This window comes from Gossypium hirsutum, chromosome D11 (assembly GCF_007990345.1).
Source record: "Gossypium hirsutum isolate 1008001.06 chromosome D11, Gossypium_hirsutum_v2.1, whole genome shotgun sequence".
Taxonomy (NCBI): domain Eukaryota; kingdom Viridiplantae; phylum Streptophyta; class Magnoliopsida; order Malvales; family Malvaceae; genus Gossypium; species Gossypium hirsutum.
In genome coordinates this window covers 71469731-71491158 of record NC_053447.1, presented here as the reverse complement: position 1 = coordinate 71491158, position 21428 = coordinate 71469731, and the positions used below count along the sequence as shown (strand labels likewise).

General features: G+C 34.4%; 2 protein-coding genes across 2 annotated transcripts; both read right to left on the bottom strand.

The window, feature by feature from the left end:
- Positions 1–4618: 4618 nt before the first annotated feature.
- Positions 4619–8789, bottom strand: LOC121223534 (putative disease resistance protein RGA3). Its single transcript, XM_041105193.1, has 4 exons — positions 6032–8789; positions 5440–5959; positions 5131–5321; positions 4619–5047 (listed from the first exon to the last, which is right to left on the bottom strand). Exon 1 carries the CDS (start codon positions 8692–8694, stop codon positions 7600–7602), a length of 1095 nt encoding a protein of 364 aa, XP_040961127.1. The 5' UTR covers positions 8695–8789; the 3' UTR covers positions 4619–5047; positions 5131–5321; positions 5440–5959; positions 6032–7599.
- Positions 6015–7498, bottom strand: LOC121223305 (putative disease resistance protein RGA3). Its single transcript, XM_041104479.1, has 2 exons — positions 6459–7498; positions 6015–6396 (listed from the first exon to the last, which is right to left on the bottom strand). The coding sequence occupies exons 1-2, from the start codon at positions 7496–7498 to the stop codon at positions 6015–6017; spliced, it is 1422 nt and encodes a 473-aa protein (XP_040960413.1).
- Positions 8790–21428: the final 12639 nt, after the last annotated feature.

Sequence of the window (21428 nt, the reverse complement as noted above, 5' to 3'; positions counted from 1 at the left end):
ATATAAAACGATTGTTAATTCAAAATATAACAGATTTCGGCGAATCATTTTGAATGATAATCATTGTTTGATATTGTTCGTGTATGCCCATATTACCCTTTTATGAATTTGAAACGGATATTCGAAAAAACGATTGCTTAATTACATATTGATTTCGGAATTTGTTATTTTGTGGTAACTGCGTTGAGTATTGTCCAACAAATTGTTTATCAATGACTGAAGAATATGAACTTTCTACTTACGACCGTCACGAATTGAATTATAATCAAATTGCTTTGGGCCGTTTACCAATGTCAGTAATTGACGATTATACAATTCGAACAATTTTGAATTCAATTCAAAGAAAAACTCAGTAAGTAACCTCCTGTTTATTAAAGTAAAGAGAAATTTCCCATTCATTCTTTTAAGGTTCCGTTTTGTTAAGTTAAAAGACTGTTTGGTTTGAATTAAAAAAGAATGAGCCTTTGGTCAATAAATAAAAATTCAATTACAATTAACTGGTTGATAAGAATTTCGGATTCCTTTTTATGAAAATAAAAATATTAATATATTGTAATTATTTCGAAATATATAGTTTCAAAAAACAAAATACCCTTTCTTTGAAAAAAAAAGAATCAAAACGAAACGTCAATAATTGTGCTTAGAGCAATTCACGCCTAATAGATTAGGATTTATTCAATAGGAACGTATCATAAAAAAATTCCTGGTCGGGTCAATAGATCATGAAAGCATTTCGATTTATTTATCTCTTATTTTACACATAATGGATTTGCTGGACCATACACGATTTTCTTTTAGTTTTTCTGGATCGGGTCTTATATTAGGAGGCCTGGGAGTGGTATTACTTACCATCCAATTTATTCTGCCTTTTCATTGGGATTGGTTCTTGTTTGTATATCCTTATTTTATATTCTCTCAAATTCTCATTTTGTAGCTGCTGCCCAGCTCCTTATTTATGTGGGAGCCATAATGTTTTAATCCTATTTGCTGTGATGTTCATGAATGGTTCAGAATATTATAAAGATTTTAATCTGTGGATTTTTTTCGGAACCTATTTTTTAAAACTAATATATTTACCTAAACCCTCAAAATTTTTTTAAATTTGACAAAAACCCTACCCATAAATAGGTCTAGGTTGAACTAAATTTATTACACTTTTTCCCTTTATTTCCCTATCATTTGGGTTAACAATACATATTTATTAAAACTTGCTTGCTCCTATAGGGATTATTATATTTAAATTGACATTACCTATTTTATTCATAACCAAGTAAGAAACTGTCATTCCATACACCTAAGCTTTTTCAAAATCTACTTTAAAGAAATTGTCACAAACTGAAATCAAGCACAAAGGTGTTTGGTTATTGCAAGAGGAGACTAAAATGAGAATGATTCCGACAAGATGGACACAGATGTGGATTCATACACGCAGAGACAGTATTTTAAAGATGTTACCATCCACCCACCTAGTAGTATAGTTAAATGAGAATAATGTTGATTGGCCGAGATTAAATGATAGATTTAAAGGATTAAATTAAATTTTTATTATTTTAAAGATTAAAATATAATTTTATTTTTATTAATTTAAAATTTAAAAATTTCTCAATGGAGACAAAGTTGGGATGATGACATTTGGGGTGCTCTGCACAATTACATCAACTCGGCAAAATTTGTCCGTCTGTAGAAATAAATGAAATTAGTGAAAAAACTATGAAAGAAAAGAAGAAAGAGACAAATCCCATGGAATTCACTGTAGGTTCAGGCACATGCATTCAAATCTTTCTAAAGCCGAGTCCGAATTCTTTGAGTTAAAATTAAATATCTTCGAGTTTGATTTCAAGATATAAATGAGTTATTTAAATTAAATTAAGCTTGTAATGTAATTTAATAAGATAATATATAAATATATATTAAAAATAAATATTAATAAGATTAGTGAGTCATTAGAATCAAACATACTAAACTTAAATTCGACTAATCAATAGCTTAAACCCAACTCAATAACTACCGAATCGAATTGAATTTTTCTTTTGAGTCGATTCACTTAATTTGCAAGCACTAATATCTCATTCCACCTCTTTCACTCACAAAATTTAACTTTAGTATTTTTGTGACAATGATTATCATGTCTATATTATATATTATGATAATGGTTACTGTCTCTATTACTATTTTACTATACTCTTGTTATAAGGAAAACAACGGGAGAAATAGCATTAGATGCTTGGAATTTTGCCTTGTGCCAAGATAGACTTTATAATACTTTAAGTCAAGGGCGTAGCTAGGGGTTGACAGGGTCCCGACCTTTTCTAAAATAGAATTTTTTTTCATTTAAGCCCTTTAAAAATTTTAAAATTTTAAATTAATAAATATAAAATTGTACTTTGGACTCCTAAATAATAAATTTAGATTTATTTTTAAAATTATAAAAATATAGTTAATAAATGGTGAAATTACATTTTTTCTATTGCAAAATTACAATTTAATTTTAGCCCCTAAAAGATTTCCCGACTTCGACTCTGTTTCAAGCATGATAAAGAAAAAGACAACACACATAAGCTCTTATGTAGTTTCCATTTTTTGTTTTTCACTTCAAGATATATATATATTAATAATTTTGAAGAAACAACCCAATTATTTTTATATACTAATTTTTAATATTATACGTATAACATGATTTTATATATTTTATTTATGTAGTAAATAATATTCAAATTGTGGAACATAATTAAAATATTGCCGGCATAAAAATTCAAAAATAAAAGTTTGAAAGAAAATAATAATGAAATAAAATTTTAAGTGATTTTAACTACTAATTTAATAAAAAATTAAAACATACAATTTATGTATATTTTATAATTTAATATAAAATATGATATATTTTAAATATAAACATAACATTGATATTTTCAATTATTATTTAAGATGTTTTAATTTAAAATAAATCCTTAATTATTTATTTTACATATAGATGAATTTAAACTTATGTCTTTAGTAGTTACTTTCTAAACACGTTCTATCAGTACAACATTTACAATTGAGTTCAAATATATATTTCACAATTAGTTTTAATCCCATCGTTACAATAGTCACCTCAAATATGACAAAAAACTCTATACATTAAATTAATTTTTATGGTGAATTTATAAAAATAAATATCATGGGGCAACATGCACTTACGTATAAAGTATCATCAATATAAAATTTCTTATTTTGAAAAAAAATATAATGACTTTTTAACTCTCTAACTTTACAAAAAAATTATTTTAGCTTTTTTTTATTATCTCTTTTAACCTTTAAATTTATATTTTTTGTCAAGTCACCTTAAAATGGTTGAAAGGTTAACGTTTGTTAACTTTACTGACGTGACATACATATCGTATATACACGTGGATTACCATATGTATGTCATGTTAGCAATTAATTAATTTTTAAAATTAAAAGGCATGATAAATATGTTTTTTTATATGTTTTTATAATTTAAATACTTTTTAAAATACTTTTTTATATATTATTGGAATTTTAAATTTAAAAAAGTAACTAACTGCTTACGTGGCAATTTAGTGTATGATTTATTTTACCTAGATATTATATTTTCCTTTTTCGTTAAAAAATTAATAATTAATAATTTCATAATAATGAGTAAATAAATGTAGCATTCTACCACTTGGTCCACTAGTTAGTGCCTGATTTATTTATTCAAAAAATAGGCTCAAAAATCCTTTTTTTTTTCTTAAAGTTAAAAGAAAATACAAAATTAAGGTTCACAAACATCAATTTTTTTAATTGATATGGTGCAACAACTTACATGGGCTTAATTGCAAATTTTTTAAAACATTTCACACACATTACGGGTTAAGGCATCTAAGAAGTCCCCATATTATAGACTATATCAAATTAGTCCTTTTGTTATTAAATGAATCAATTTAGTTCCTACATTATTAAAAAGAATTAAATAGGATCAAATTGTAAAAGAGTTAACAATTTTTAGTCGGAAGGACATCGGTGCCGATTGGCATAAGCTTTTTGGTCCCATCAATACCATATTTTGTAAATTGAAGTTACTTTGTTACTTCATTTATCATTTTCTTTTGCTAATTTGTGCGGTAACCGATCCCTTTAATAGGGATGTTACAGAAACTCGCAAACTATGTCTACTTTCATGTGCGAGCTTGGCCAAAGTATCAGCCTCCGGATTATTCATTCCAGAAGTATACGAAATATTTCAATGATCAAGCTGTATCAGCAACTAACAAATCCTTCTAACTTAAACTGAATTGGATCCACCCATATAGATCTCTCCAAACTAATCTTAACTGCCTCAAGACTATCAGTATGGATTACCTTGAAGATTTTAGTGAAACTAATATGGAAAATTCATGAATCTAAACGAACTTGGTAATTTTTCTGATGTAATAAACTGATGTATTAGAACCGCATAATTAATGCTTAGTTTTGTCTGCATTAGTTAAATGGAAGATGCAAAATAAGACCTGCATTCTTCACGAGCTGATCCATCCCTGCCACTCTATTCTATTGAAATCCTCCTGTACATACATGTTGGAACATTAAAAAATATGTGTGTTTTTTTTTGGCCGGTATCATGCAACAAAATAAATAAAAAATATAATCAAGATGTTTATATACTTTAGAAGTCGTACCACATCTGCGAGGCCTTGCCTAGAGATAAATATACTATGAACTTCATACTACACAAGAGTGATTTAGCTTTACCCCTCAAACACTTGATACAACCTCACCTTTGTATAGTTAAGTAATTTCTCTTCCAATTCTTTTTAACTATGCAAGTGAAAATAAACACTCGGATGGTGTATAACAATGTCACTCAATAATAGCTCCTATTATGAAGATATGTGCTTCTTTAAATTCACACATCATTCATAAAATAAATCATCTATACATATGCTCTAGGATTGGTCAAACTCTTCATAAGCTCCGTGTAAAGTGGAATAATAAATTTCCAAATGCAATATCTCCGACATTATCATGCTTCAACAACGAGACTGTTCCAAAAGCAACAATGAACCTGGAAATTATAAATGCAAACTTGGAATATGTTAAAATTGATGCCATTTAGACTGAGCAGTGTCCAAATATAGAAACACTTACTGTTGCTAAACAGAACTTTATTTATGTGCATGACTGGCCATTTTCTATGCTTTTTCAGTTCAAGTTCAACAAAGGGCCAAACATAGGGCATCGTAATCTGTAATAGTAACGAACTCCCATTCCCAAACATAGAGCATCAACCTCATCCTCACCACCAAATATTCTGAAGCAAGATCCTTCCATGATTTAACCTTCAAAATTCAAACAGTTAAAAGGGGTGCCCTGCATCAAAGAATATTGTGAAATATCCCTCTCTTCCCCCTCCATTTTTATCAACCCTTAACCCCTACCCCTATTCAATTTACTTACATGACAACCACATTGCGTGTTTAAGCTCTCTCCAACACGACACCAAGAATCTGTCAGTGGCATGGGAACCATATATTACCATTTTTCTTGAGTTGGAATATTTTTGGCAGACGAAAAAATCGTAGTTGAAAGTATGGCCTCTGCTTCTTGTAATATATGCTGTGCTCTGCCGAAAAAGAGAGCCAAAATCTAGCAGAAATTAGGATTAGATCATCAGAGGGACTCTTCAACGAAGAAAAGAAAGAACACGTGTGCATGGAGAGGAGGATTTCATGGGAGTACAATGCCATGGACAGGTCAGCTGATGAAGAACGCATGTCCTGTTTTTTGGCTCTTCAATTGAACACATGCTGAAAAAGAAGAAGCTTAGTTAGGGGGTTATATTAGATCATCTGAAATTGTGAGATTTTATGATTTAAAAATGTAAACCATTTAAGTAGTTACCACCTCTTTTCTGCATCTAATTTCTTAAAGTTGTCAAATGCTTTTCAGATATATCCAACAGCAGGCCAATGGGTTACTGCGCAAAATTAACAAAAATATTATGGAAAATGAGTAGTATTTCAATAAGGAAATTAATGAAAAGACCAACCTGAAGGTATGTGAGCAATCTTATACCAATCGGCACCAATGTCCTTCTGACACCTTTCTTCCAACTGAGGAACCTCGTGTATATTTAACTGTTGCAAATTGGTTAGGCAGCGCATCTCATCCGGAAGTGACGTTAAATTGGGCCAATCAACAAGAGAAAGAATTTGCAGATTTGTTAGATGTTGAATCCACTCCGGAAGATGCCGACACTTTGAAATATTTTCCAGTGCTAAGGAGCGTAGTCTTGTCTGATCTTGGAATATTTGTAAGCCAGCTGCTGATAGCTCCAGCTCCTTGCACTTGCTTACTAAAAGATCTTCAAGGAAAGTGAGATGTTGGAACACAGGAAAGAGTGACCTCAATCCGCTGCAATTCCAAATTTCTAATCTTTCAATTGAACAAGATGTTGAAGCCAAAGGGGGAGAGACACCAGCTGTGGAATATTAATAATCCCCAAATGAGAGAGATTCTTAAGGGCTTCCCATTGCATGCCCCCTAAATCAACCTCCTTGCAATCTCCTATTGTTAATTTTTTGAGGCCGGTGAAATGTTTCAAGTACTCATCTAGCATGTGAGTGTCCAATCCCTCAATTTTGTGTACATGGAAAGATTTCAATTTGGAGAGAGGAAGAGAAGAAGTGGAACTTGATGGGGTCGTACTAGTGATGTTCATCTTCATGGTCTGCTTTAAAGGCCTTGAACTGGTCTTCACCAACCTTAGATCATCATCGAGTGAAGGATACAACGGCATTGAAGTCAAAGGGCAATTTACAATTTCTAAAGAGGAAAGACAAGGAAATGCCATGGTTGATGTTCCTATAACTGTTGTGTCATCCTCGTTATCATCATCAATCGAGCTTTTCCTCCACCAACTCTTCATATTTGGGCAATTCTCGAGGCAAAGAGACTTAAGCGATGGGAAGAATGATTCTGGTTCTCCTTGACTTCCTTTTGGGCTATTATCGTCCATGTACTCCAGCAGAGTTAAATCAACAATTGACAGCTTTTGAAGACAAGGCAATTGCGCAAAGGACGGGATTTGTTTGAAATTACTAGGACCCCATATTCTAATCACGATGAGGTTTGTGAGCAAAGAAAGCCAACTTGGAAACTTGGCATCACTCCTCCATCCTCCAATAAAGAGCTCCTTGAGATTGGGATGGGGCCGGAGGTCTTCAAGTGACTTGTCATCATCATCATCATCATTACCGCTGTCGTCGTCGTCGTCACCATAATCATTCCATACTAAGACCAACAATCTCAAATGTTGCTTCTCTTTCAAATTAGCAGCTTTAAACTTCTCTTTTGCATTTTTTACGAATCCCAAATTTGTTATCTCTAGCCGTCCCGTTAAGTTGTTAAGCCCACTCAATTCACTTAGATCTGCACCGTCACGTGAGCCATCTTTGTCCACTACAAACTTGCTTAACGTCTCAAGGGAAGTCAGCTTCCCTATTCCACGTGGCATATGAGTTAAGCCACTACAATCTTCACACCCAAGATGGGTAAGATTCACCAATTTTTCAATCTTCTTCGGCAATTCTTCAAGCTCCCAACATAAGTTAAGTTTCAAAGCTTGCAAATTTTGTATCTTGCAAATGCTCTTTGGGAGGATCTTAATATTAAATTCCCAGAAAGATCAAGGTACCTCAAATGTTTCAACTTACAAATGGAGCGTGGAATCATCTTAAAATCTAAACCATTCAATTCCAATACACGCAAGCATCTATAATTTGAAATGATAAAATCCCAAATTTCGTCATTCATATTTTGATTTCTCTCATAATTTGGAAAGTGTAACATGGTTCGCAACTTCTTTCCTTTAAACAAAACAATTAATGAAGGATCAATTGATATGTGGCGACACTTTTCACCAACCTTACTTGCAATTTCATTTGAATCTACAATACTACTCTCCGTCCCGGCTACTGATTCAGCTAGATCATGCATTAAATCATGCATTTTACATGTTAGTCCTTCCCACGAATATCTTTCTCCTACTTCTTGGAAGAAACCTCTTTCGTTTAAATCTTTAAAATACACAAACCCGATCTCCTCGAGAGATTGACTTGGATTCAATTGCTTTACGAAACCTTGTGCAATCCAAAATTGAACAAGAGTTTGTACATGAATTTTATGATCTTTTGGATACAGTCGGCAATAAGCAAAGCAATGTTTCAAATGGGATGGGAGATGATCGTAGCTCAACTTAAGTGTAGCTAGAATTTTACCTTCGTTTTGAGATATTCTAGCAAGTTCATTATCTTTGAAAGAACTCCACTCCTTTTCAGTTTCTTTGAAAGATAACGCACCAGCTATGGTCCTAATAACCAAGGGAACCCCACCACACCTTTCCAAGATCTGTTTCCCTATTTTCACAAAGGTTGGGTTTATAGATCTTTGCTCAAATGCTATTTCTTTGAACAAAGACCAAGCATCGTCATCAGACAAGCCTTTCAGAACATAAGGCTGACATTTACTAGTAATTTTTGCTACTCTCAAAGAGCGAGTAGTTACTATTATCCTACTTCCTTTAGCCCCACCTACTAACAACTCTTTTAAACTAACCCATTCTTCCCACTCCTCATTCCAAATGTCATCCAAAACAAGCAAATATTTTTTCCCACCGATTTTCCCTCGAAGTTGGCTTTGCAATTGATCCATTTCGAGTTTTTGATTTGGTGCTTCGCCAGTTGCAGATTTGATAATGTTTTCTACAATTATTTTGACATCAAAAACATCTGAAACGCACACAAACATCATCAACTCAAAATGATTTTGACCATTTCATCATTATACACAAACTGCGCCAAAGCAGTCTTCCCTAACCCTCCTAACCCCACAATTGGAATGATGTAAACATTCTCTTCACTTTCAAACTCTAACATGAGTTTTAAAAGAGCTGCTTTATCATCGTCTCTCCCTATAATGTTATCTTTAAAAGAGTGCGTTTGATGCCTCTTTTTGGTCATGAAAGAGGTTTCCATGGGGCGGTCACGCTCTACCAAATTGAACATCTTGGCCTCACTTCCGATCAAAGTTAGCCTCGCCTTAATGGCCTTAATTTGACGACCCATTTTGAGACTGTAAGCAAACTGGTTTGAGCTTGAGAAGAAAAGGCGTACCTCTTTCGTCAGCTTGTTCCCACCCAATAGATCTTTCCGGAAAGCTTCGGTAGAGAAATCATCAAGCAAGTCGTCGGCATCATAAAGTACATCTTTCAGCTTTTCAAGCCAATCTTTGACGTGATGGCTGGTCACAGATCGCTCTTCTGCGTCAAGAAGCACAGCCTTGATTGTGGAGACGGTGCTTTTGAGGTCGTCGAGGTCATCTTTGACATTCCACCACAGTCCAATTTGAGAGAGAGTAAAGGAGCTCAATTTAGTAATAAGCTCTACGGCGAGGTCGAAAGCAATTGCTTCGGCCATTGCTGGTTCAAACTGAAATCAAGCAACACAGTGTTTGGTTATTGCAAGAGGAGGACTAAAATGAAAATGAATACACGCGGAGACTAATAATTTTTATAGATGTTAGCATCCACCCAGCAAGTAGTATAATTAAATGAAAATAATGTTGATTGGTGGGAAATGTTTGACACAAATTTCTCAACGGAGACAAAGTTGGGATGATCGGGTGCTCTGCACAATTACATCAACTTGGGCAAAATTTGTCTGTCTCGATCCGTACAAATAATTGAAATTAATGAAAAAGCTATGAAAGAAAGAGAAGAAAGAGACAAATCCGATGGAATCCAAGGTGTTTCGATTGAGGCCAATGCATTCGAGGCTTAAATTAAATATTTATTTCTATTTGAGTTGGAATTAAGTTAGTAATTTAATTTAATAAGATAAAAATATATAATATATTACTAAACTCAAGTTTAATTAGATCAATAATTCAAATTCAGCTCAATAATTATTGAATTGAATTTAAATTTATTTATAATCAGTTAAATTATTAACATTAAAATCTCATTTAGGCCTCTCCCACCCATGAAATTTAGCTTTAATTTTTTCCTTTTGGTAACTTGGTATCAATTATTATTATCATGTCTATAATTATATATAATGACAATTGTTACTATATCCATTACTATTATACTATACTCTTATTAATAAATTTTTTATATTGATAAGTCTGTTAATTATATTTGTTATTAATTTTTTATACAATATTAAGAATAAAAAAAAGTAATATGGTTTGATTTTGTGTCAAATAAGTGTCTGAATTAAACGATTTATTTACTTAGTATCTTGATCCGTAGAAATTCTTAAATTATGCTTGTATCGAATATCACTAAATTATTATTAAATTTATATTTTAATTATTAAATTTTTATTTAATACACGTGCACTTTATCTTATTATTAAAATTGTTGATATAGGTGAAATGTGTTTAGTAGCATTTCATATATTTGTTCATCATCTTCATTTATATATGACTATCAACACTACATTTTATTATCATCAGTTCTTTTATTAGTTTAACTTTTACTATTGTTAATACTAGTGGTGTTTATGAATTGTTATGGTGAGATACTTTTTTATTGTTAATACTCTAGTGTTTATGTGTTTTTCTTTTTATTATTTTTATTTTTTTAGAGTAAATATCAAATTATTCATGAACATTATCGTGATGTGTGATTTGTAATTTAATTTTATGTAATTATATAAATAAAATTTTAACTGTAATTCAATTATATACATAAAAATGCAAATGTTAAAACACACCTACATTACCCGTAGAGTTTATATAATATTTTAAAGATGCCACCACCCACCCACTAAGTAATAATTAAATAAAAAGATGTCACTAAGTAATAATTAAATAAAAAGTTGCTAATTTTATATTAAAAGCTTAGTTAAGGGACGGTCTTTCTTTATAAAATTTCTGCACTTTTCAACGTATGTTTCTTGGATAGCATCACATGACATGATGCTATATATGAATAAAGAACAAGAAGTTGGGCAGAATTATCAATTGTATATCTTTTTTAAAGGGTAAAAGTGGGATTGGCTGAGAATCCAATTTAATTTTAGTGTTAATTGAAAATTCAATCACAAGTTTTTATCTTTCCAAATATAGTTTAAATTACTCTTTTATACTATACTTTTATTATTAATTACGGATATTGTTGATGTAGGTGAGCGTGTTAATATTTGTTATTATTATTTTAATATACATTTATTTGTTTATTGTAAATGGGGTGATGATTTTTATTTGTTTACTATTGGAAATTTGGCCCCATTCTTTTATTTATAATTGTTTTTTACTTCTCTGTCCCACGCGTAATCATATTGCCATATTTTTTAAATTTTATTTATACTTTTGCTAAATAAATAATTCGATGGAGGGTTGTTAGATCCAAACTTATATTTAAAAATCTTTATTTCGGTTGTTTTTTTTTTGGTTTAGACATAGACATTGTGCTGTTTGATGAGCTTGCATAGTATTAGGTAGTCGGTTAGGTAAAGGCTGACCAAGCCAATGATGCTTAGCTGGTCTTTTCAGATGATTAGCTACAGTGGGACTGAGACACGACCCGGACTCCCACATGGGGCAGCAGTGGGGAATCTTGGACAATGGGCGAAAGCCCAATCTAGCAATATCGCGTGAGTGAAGAAGGGTAAGGCCCGCTCATAAAGCTCTTTCGTCGAGTGTGCGATAATGACAGGACTCGAGGAAGAAACCTTGGTTAACTCCGTGCCAGCAGGCGCAGTAAGACAGGGGAGGGCAAGTGTTCTTCGGAATGACTGGGCGTAAAGGGCATGTAGGCGATGAATCGGGTTGAAAGTGAAAGTCGCCAAAAACTGGCGGAATGCTTTCGAAACCAATTCACTTGAGTGAGACAGAGGAGAGTGGAATTTTCATCTTATAAAGTTGTATTGACATCAAGTTAAAAAGAGCTCATTGATTCGGTATTGATAGACATACAATTGAAAGTAACGAATTGATCATTTGTCGTATTTGATCTACCAAAGAATACATTGGCATGTCCAAGTAAGTAGTTAGTTGAATTCTATAAAGGGAAATAGCAATCGGATCTAAACAACTCGCGCAATTGCGACCGTTGGTTTGAGTTGGACCCTTTTAGCTCACAAGCTACTAGAGAGCTAAATTGTGGATGCATGTTTCGCAGTTGTTCATTCGGTAAGGATTAGTTGTTGGGCATTCCGCAATTAATTTACACACGGAAGGGTTGGCGGTCTGAGGCATCCTCGATTAGTATAATTGGCTTGTCAATGAAGGAGAAGACTTGATATCGAGGATTGATTCAAAGGTGAAGCAAAATCGAGCTTGAAGCTAGAATTTCATCATATTGGCTTACTTAATTTAATTTTGTTTCTACTTATTTTTACTGTTATTCAGTTCCAATATCTTTATTATTTTCTCTTATTAGATTTAAATTCTCCTTTTTATTTTTGCATAGATCGTCGCATGTCATGGGCACCTATTTAATTTTTCCATCCATTTTGAGGTAATTTGACAGAAAATGCAACTTTAATGGCTAAAAGAGGAGAAAAATTAAATGGAGGGCTAAAATAACTTTTTCTATTAAATTGGAAGACTAAAAGAATCATTATGCCAAAAAAATAATAATTTTCATTTTTGGTCATTTTCTAGTGCTATAATTCAAGATGGTGTGGAATTATTACATCAGCTAATCTTATTATGATTATCATCATCGTGGTCATTATTGTTTTTAATATCATTAGAGCGAATGTTATTGTCCAAACAAAGATAGCTTAAATATAATTTATTCAACTTCTTATAATATATTAGGGCTCCTCTAAATGCTCATTTGCCTCCGATGAGTAGAGTTGAATTAAAAAAACTAAAAAATTGAAAATTGATCTTGACTCGAGTTGTTTAGAAAACATATAGCATGCAAGTTAAAAAATCACAACCAATTTCTATTTTTAAAATAACAATCATTCATGGTTTTTTTTTTTTCAAAAAGCTTAGCGGATTGTTATCGAGAGAGTAGTTGTGAATATTTTTGAGGTGTGCTAAGGATGATTTGTATAGCGTTGGAATCTGAGCTTTTACTCTTAATAGTTTTTATGTCACGTAATGAAAATAAAACATATTGAAATGTTTAGTAATTAGATAAAATAAATAAAACATACTTGTCATATAGGAAGGATGATAGTTGAGGGAGAGGGGTGGAAGGAATCCTCTTCATCAATATGTATCCAAACTATATACTCTTTATTTAATAAATTAATCTTCATTGTTTTCAATGATATTGTTGAAAAGTCAAAAAAAATAGTTGGCAAGTTGTTTAAAGTTGAAAGGGATAATTGCAATTTTGGTCCCTAATTTTTTAGGCCATTTGCAAGTTAGTCCCTGAACTTCAACTATAAATAGGCCTAACCATTTCTCATTTTAACCATCCCAACCAATCTTTCTCTTTTAGTTTTCTCTCTTCTCCCATTTGAGAATTCTTAAGGAATTCTATTTGTTTGTAATACTTTGGAGATAGTAAAGTTATCATCTGGTGTTAGTGCCCGAGGACGTAGGTATAATTTACCGAACCTCGTTAAATCTCTTGTGTTCTTTCTTGTCCTATTTTTCTTTCAATATTTGAGGGTATAATAGTAGTATTTAATTGTGCTATTAAATTACTATAGAATGGATATTCTGTCTGTACGAGCCCATTTTGCCCGGGCCCATACCTACCAAATAATAAAAAAAAAACAATCAAACCAAACCCCCCAAAAAAAAGCTAAAAGCCCAATGGCCCAACACGTAAACAATTCTCAGCCAAAAAAGGAAACAAAAACCCTAGCCGCCGCACCTGGGCCCTCCACTACCAGCTGTCTGCCACTGCCACCTGCAATTATGGAAAAGCAACAGGGGCCACGCACGAGTTACTGTAGCAAATAGTGAAAAATTATTATTATGTTGTAAAAGCCATATCAATATGCTGGTTAAAAAGGGGGATGGATGGGTTTTTTTTGGGGGGAGAAGGGGAGAGGAGAATCGATTGTATTTTAGAGGGGGGATTTTGGATTCTATCTCATTTTTTTCAGCTAAAAATAGAAGTCAAAAAGAAATCGTAAAAGAGGGGGATCCCCATTCTTGTACGCAGGATTTGAGAAATAAAAAAATACAAAGAAAAGGTGGATTTCCGATCGTATTCTCTTGGTTTTCATTTTGTTCTTTAGTTTCTTTTTTATTTTTGTTTACAAATCTATTAAACGAAAGTGGGCATAAAAAATATAAAAAAAGAGAGGAGAAGAGAGTCTTACCGGATCCACCCCGGGGTTGTGTCGCTGGAATTTTCTTTTCCGTTGTCAGAATCGACGCAAGGAGAATGTGAGGGGTTCTTTCTCCTTTGTTTTCTTCGGTATAGAGAGGCCTCACCATTGAATCTCCCTTTAAAAGTGCCAAAAACCCGGTTCCATGAGGCTTTAAACCACCGTTTACGATGGAAGCCACGGCGGGTTCATGATGGTTTGGTGACAGTTCAAAAGGGGGAAGGTAGAAAACCTAGCAGAGCAAAGAAGTTGAGGAGAAGGGGCTGCTCTCTTTATTTATTTCTACTGATGAATAAAATGGAGGGTGAATGTTTTAAGAAAAAAAAAAGGTTTTTTTAAAAAAAAAAGGGATTTGGGTGTTCTAAAAGTTTTTTTTTTAAAGGGGGCCACTGTTCTTTAATTTTAATTGTTTTGGGGGAAAGGAGAAAGGTGGCCTGCGCATGGACAATTGGTTCTGCGCATGTTCCCCTTAAATGGGTAATTTGCGCGGCCAGTCCTTCCTATTTTGCGTTAGCTTTATTTGTCCCTATTATGTTTCTTTCATTTTTCTCCAAAAGTTTGCACGCTGTTTCAGTTTGGTCCGTGCCTAAGCAGTGTTTTTGGTGATTTGGGTCATTTTCAATTTTGATCCCCGAGCATTTGTGCGCGTTTTATTTCGGCCCACAATTTTGTTTATAAATTATCCCTTTGGTTTTGTTATGCTTACAATGAAGTTTTTTCCTTAAGAAATAAGAGCATATTATTTTAGCATATAATCTTGTATTGTTTTGATGATTTCCTTGTTTTTTATGTGCATATTTTTTCTTTTCCTTTTTCAAATACTTTCGTATATTATCATTATCTCTTTTATATATATATATATTATATTAGGTTTATTAATTTTATATATTATTTACTTAAATGTTGTACATATATCACTTTGCATATTGCTAAATCTTTTTGAAACTTCATTTATGTATTACATATATATTTGATGCATCTCAAATTTCCATGTAAATTATTTTATAGCATTTATTTTAAAATTCATTCGTATGATATTATTTAATTTATTACTTATTTATATTTTTCTATTTATTTTAAAAGTTTTATATTCATTATTTGTTTTAAAGTCTTTGTATTACTTTTATAGTAGTGTTCTTTTAAAATTTCCTTTCTTCCTTATTGTTCATTTTATTTTAAAACTTGATATTTTATTTGAGTAATTTGCTTAGAACTTCTTTTAAGTTGGCTTTTAATTCATTAGCTTATAATTATTAACATTTGTATTTATATATTTGTTCCTTCATGTTTTTGTATCATTCTGGATTATTCATGTAATGTTATTGTCCCAAATTTTTATTTCTGGCTCAATACTAAGCTTGCATGCTCTTTATTGCATCATGTTTTTTAATTCCAACTTCTTTCTCAACGTCAATTGTTTTTATCTCTAAATAATCAAACAAGTATATTGACTCATTTTTTTGCAATTGTATTTGAAACTTCACAAATCAAGACAATGTTTCGTGTTTGGAAATTCGAGAAATAGTTGTGTCCTAACTCACTGGATATGACATTTTGTTACCTCGAAATAAGATTTTTCGTAAGTAAAGGCAATATTAGATGTTTGGCAATTCGGGAAATCGTACCCTATCGTGCTGGGTTGCAATTTCCTATTTGTTCGAAACAATCGAATATTCCTTCGGTGTTCCACTCATGTCTTTTAAAAATTTTTATTAAAATGAAAGAAATGTTCGATATTTAGCAATTCATGGAATCGTGCCCTAACGTGTTGGGTGCAATTTCTCGTTTGCTCAAAATAATCAAATGTCTCTTTAGAATTTCATTCATGTTTTCTAAAAAAAACTTATAAAGGAAATGTTCGGTATTTAGCAGTTCGGGGAATAGTACCCTATCGTGCTGGGTTACAATTTCCTATTTGCTCAAAATAATCGAATATCTCTCCGGAATTTCACTCGTATCTTCCAAGGTGAGGCAATGGTCAATGTTTGGAAATTCGAGGAATCGTGCCCTACTGTGCTGGGTATCGATTTTTCGTTAGACCAAATAGTTGGGCATCCTTTTGTTATTTTTGAATTACAAATTTTTGAACGTCGAAACAAGAAGATTTTTGGCAATGGACTCGGGTTATTCAAATGTTATTAACAAGAACCACATTTCAAAAACATTTTTAATTTTAGACAAAAGGACAGTATTTAATCAATTTGGTACCAATTTTGGGCGTAATGAGGGTGCTAATCCTTCCTCATACGTAACAGACTCCCGAGCCTATTTTCTCATATTTTCCTAGACCAAAATCATTGTTTTAATAAACCAAAATGTTCTATTAAAACAACCCAAATTTCTAGGTGACCCGATCACACCTCATCAAAAAAGATTGGTGGCGACTTCCAATTTCGTTTCATTTTCAAAATCCAAGTCGACCCCGTTTTCATCCAAAAAAATGGTATCAACACTGTCTAAGGAAAGACTTGGTATTTAAGAGATCCATGTGATCCACCTCTCTTCCCTGAGAATTGAACTTTGTGTGATTTTTTAGTACAATAATTTACACGCTTCCGACCCTATTGGAACAACAAGTGGTATCAGAGCCGAAGGTTAATCGTAGTATGCTCTGTGGTTGCAGTTTAAACTGATCTTCCACATCAGAAAAGATTTCCTTAGGTATATTGAAAGATTATGGAGAAAACGGTCGGTGTAGGAGCTTCAACATCGTCCATATGGACAAGACCGACAATTGCAAATGCAAGATTGGCCGTGAAGATCTTTGATGGCACGGGCCATTTTGGTATGTGGCAAAGTGAGGTTCTAGATGCCCTTTTTCAGCAGGGTCTAGACATTGCCATTGATGAAGAGAAACCAGATGATGTACAGGAGAAAGATTGGAAGGCGATCAATCGGTTGGCATGTGGCACAATTCGATCATGCCTTTCTCGAGAGCAGAGGTATGCTTTTTCAAAGGAGACTTCTGCAAATAAGTTGTGGGTGGCACTTGAAGAAAAATTTTTGAAGAAAAACAGTCAAAATAAGCTCCACTTGAAGAAAAGACTGTTTCGCTTCACATACGTCCAAGTACCACAATGAATGATCACATCACCAAATTTAATCAGTTAGTCACTGATTTGCTGAATATGGATGAGATATTCAAAGATGAAGATTTGGCTTTGATGCTGTTGGGGTCACTTCCTGAGGAGTTTGAGTTCCTAGAAACTACTCTACTTCATGGCAGGAGTGATATATCTCTGAGTGAAGTCTGTGCGGCCTTATACAGTTATGAACAGAGAAAGAAGGACAAACAGAAAACTCAATCAGAGATACAGAAGCTTTAGTAGTTCGAGGTCGTTCATACACTCGGAAGAAAACTCAAAAGGGGAGATCAAAGTCAAAGTCCAGACTCGGGAAAGATGAATGTGCTTTTGTCATGATAAAGGCCACTGGAAGAAAAATTGTCCAAAGCTGAAGAATAAGGGAAAAGCTGCTGTAGATGCTTGTGTTGCTAAGCATGATACTAGTGACTCTGAACTATCACTGGTTGCATCATCATCGTCGTTCCATTCAGATGAGTGGATATTGGATTCGGGTTGTACCTATCATATGTCCCCTAACCGGGAGTGGTTCTCTGATTTAGTAGAACTAAATGGAGGAGTTGTTTATATGGGCAATGACAATGCCTGTAAAACTGTTGGGATAGGTTCAATCCAATTAAAGAATCAAGATGGATCAACCAGAGTTCTGACTGATGTTCGGTATGTGCCCAATTTGAAGAAAAATCTCATCTCATTGGGAGCCTTGGAATCCAATGGTTCAGTTGTTACTATGAGAGATGGGATTTTGAAAGTGACATCTGGCGCACTTGTGATATTGAAGGGCATCAGGAAAAATAACTTGTATTACTACCAAGGTAGTACAGTTATTGGAGCAGTCGCTACAGTTTCCGGTAACAAAGAATTGGACTCAATGCAGTTGTGGCATATGAAGTTGGGACATGCCAGCGAAAAATCCTTGCAAATTCTGGCAAAGCAAGGATTGTTGAAAGGTGCAAAGGCTTGCAAATTAAAATTTTGCGAGCATTGTGTTCTGGGAAAGCAAAAGAGAGTGAAATTTGGTACTGCTATCCATAATACAAAAGGTATTTTGGAATATGTTCACTCAGATGTGTGGGGGCCTTCCAAGACACCTTCATTGGGAGGAAAACACTACTTTGTTACTTTTGTTGATGACTTTTCTAGAAGAGTTTGGGTGTATACCATGAGAACTAAGGATGAAGTGCTTAGAGTTTTTCTTAAATGGAAAACTATGATCGAAAACCAGACTGGCAAGAAAATCAAGCGGCTTAGGACGGACAATGGAGGGGAATATAAAAGTGATCCGTTCTTCGATGTGTGCCAAGAGTATGGTATTGTTCGACACTTCACAGTTAGGGATACACCACAGCAGAATGGAGTGGCAGAGCGTATGAATCGAACATTGCTGGAGAAAGTTCGATGTATGTTGTCCAATGCTGGGTTGGGCAAGCAATTTTGGGCTGAGGCTGTGACATACGCTGGCCATCTTATTAATCGTTTGCCATCATCTGCATTAGAAAGAAAAACTCCTATGGAGGTATGGTCTGGAAAACCGGCTACAGATTATGATTCCTTACATGTTTTTGGATCCACTGCATATTACCATGTGAATGAGTCAAAGTTAGATCCGAGGGCAAAGAAAGCTCTCTTTATGGGAATCACTTCTAGAGTGAAGGGATTTCGTCTTTGGTGCTTAAGCACAAAGAAAATGATCTGTAGCAGAGATGTTATCTTTGATGAATCTGCCACATTGAAAAAGGTAGCAGATAAAGATATTCAGACGAGCAATACTCCACAGCAGGTAGAGTGTACTCCAAAACAGGTGGAGTTTGAGCAGATGGGGATTTGCCCAGTTAATAAGTCTAATTCTCCAGCCACAATGGAGGAATTAGAGGTTGAAGAGGTTCTGACCCAAGAACCACTAAGTACACCAGAACCAGTTGCAGTTGCAAGGCCACGGAGAGAAATTCGTAAACCTGCTCGATTTACTGATATGGTGGCCTATGCCCTTCCCGTTGTTGATGATATTCCTATCACTTATCAAGAAGCAATGCAAAGCTTAGAAAGTGATAAATGGAAAAGCGCCATGGATGAAGAAATGCAGTCTCTCCGGAAGAACAATACTTGTGAGTTGGCGCAATTACCGAAAGGTAAAAGGGCAATCGGATGCAAGTGGGTATTCGCAAAGAAAGATGGATCTTCTAGCAAGAAGGATATTCGCTACAAGGCAAGATTGGTAGCTAAAGGCTACGCTCAGAAGGAGGGAATTGACTACAATGATGTATTTTCCCCTGTTGTGAAGCATTCCTCCATTAGAATTTTGTTGGCCTTGGTAGCACAGTTGAATTTGGAGCTAGCTCAACTTGATGTTAAGACGGCTTTCTTGCATGGTGAGTTAGAAGAGGAGATCTATATGACTCAGCCAGAAGGATACACAGATGCTGGTGGTAGAAATTAGGTTTGTAAGCTTAACAAATCGCTATATGGATTGAAGCAATCCCCGAGGCAGTGGTACAAGCGATTTGATAGCTTTATGAGAAGGCAGAAGTACACAAGAAGCAAATATGACAATTGTGTATATTTGCAGAAGCTGCATGACGGATCTTTCATTTATCTACTCTTGTATGTTGATGATATGTTAATGCTTCGAAGAGCCAAAATGAGATAGATAAGCTGAAGGCTCAGTTGAATCAAGAATTCGAGATGAAAGATCTAGGTGAGGCCAAGAAGATTCTCGGCATGGAGATAAGTAGAGATAGACAGAGAGGCAGGCTTTGTTTGAATCAGAAGCAATATCTGAAAAAGGTATTACAATGTTTTGGTGTAAATGAAAACACAAAACATGTAAGTACCCCACTTGCTTCTCATTTGAAACTTAGTGCTCAATTATCTCCGAAAACTGAAGAAGAAAGAGAATATATGGCAAAAGTCCCATATGCTAATGCAGTTGGGAGTTTGATGTATGCGATGGTGTGTACGAGGCCTGACATTTCACAAGCTGTTGGAGTTGTGAGCAGGTATATGCATGATCCTGGAAAAGGACATTGGCAAGCTGTGAAATGGATTCTACGGTATCTTCGAAAAACCGTAGATGTTGGTTTAATTTTGAACAGGATGAAGCACTTGGTCAGTTTGTAGTTGGATATGTTGATTCCGACTTTGCTGGTGATTTAGATAAACGTCGTTCAACTACGGGGTATCTGTTTACTCTTGCGAAAGCCCCAGTGAGTTGGAAGTCTACCTTACAGTCTACAGTAGCTGTGTCTACTACAGAGGCAGAATATATGGCAGTTACAGAAGCTGTTAAGGAGGCTATTTGGCTTAATGAATTGTTGAAAGACTTAGGAGTTGTTCAAAGTCACATAAGTTTATATTGTGACAGCTTAGGGAATTTGTGTGGGATACTATCGGTTCCTCGGAGAATAAGCTTGCTGAAAAGAACGATGCTCTCGAGGCTATGGTGACAGCTTTGAAGGAGGAAATCAACGAGCTTAAGGGGGAGCTCAAGATTTTCAAGGCTGCCATAGGGAATGGAATGTTGGCTTCAAAGCCGAAGCCACAAGTGATGGATGTGCCCAAGCCGAAGGCGTTTAAAGGGGCAAGGTCTGCAAGTGAGGTGGACAACTTTCTTTGGGCCATGGAGCAATACTTCCGTGCGATGAACATCGAGGATGATGTTACAAAGGTAAACACTGTTGCTATGTATTTCACTGACGTTGCTTTGTTATGGTGGAGACGTAGGTCCACTGATGTGAGACGTGGTGGTACTGAGATTGGGACTTGGAAGGAGTTCCAAGATGAATTTAAAGCACAGTTTTACCCCGAGTATGCCGAGGATGAAGCTCGAGCGAAGTTGCGTCGACTAACGCAACGAGGCACGGTTAGGGAGTATGTGCGGGAGTTCAGTGAACTCATGCTCCAGATCTCTGATTTGAGCGAGAAAGAAGCATTTTTCTCCTTTACAGATGGGTTGAAACCATGGGCAAAGCAAGAATTGCAACGTCGAGGAGTTCGGGAACTTACCAAAGCCATGATGGTAGCGGAGTCAATAGTGGAACTTGCTCCGAGAAGG

What these genes read in the sequence shown, in the direction of transcription:
- LOC121223305 (XM_041104479.1), bottom strand. Translation starts at nt 7,498, where the DNA reads ATGCCACGTGGAATAGGGAAGCTGACTTCCCTTGAGACGTTAAGCAAG. An exon ending in ATTAATATTCCACAGCTGGT is followed by an intron (nt 6,397 to 6,458) that starts GTCTCTCCCCCT and finishes TTGGAATTGCAG; the next exon opens with CGGATTGAGGTCACTCTTTC.
- LOC121223534 (XM_041105193.1), bottom strand. Translation starts at nt 8,694, where the DNA reads ATGGATCAATTGCAAAGCCAACTTCGAGGGAAAATCGGTGGGAAAAAA.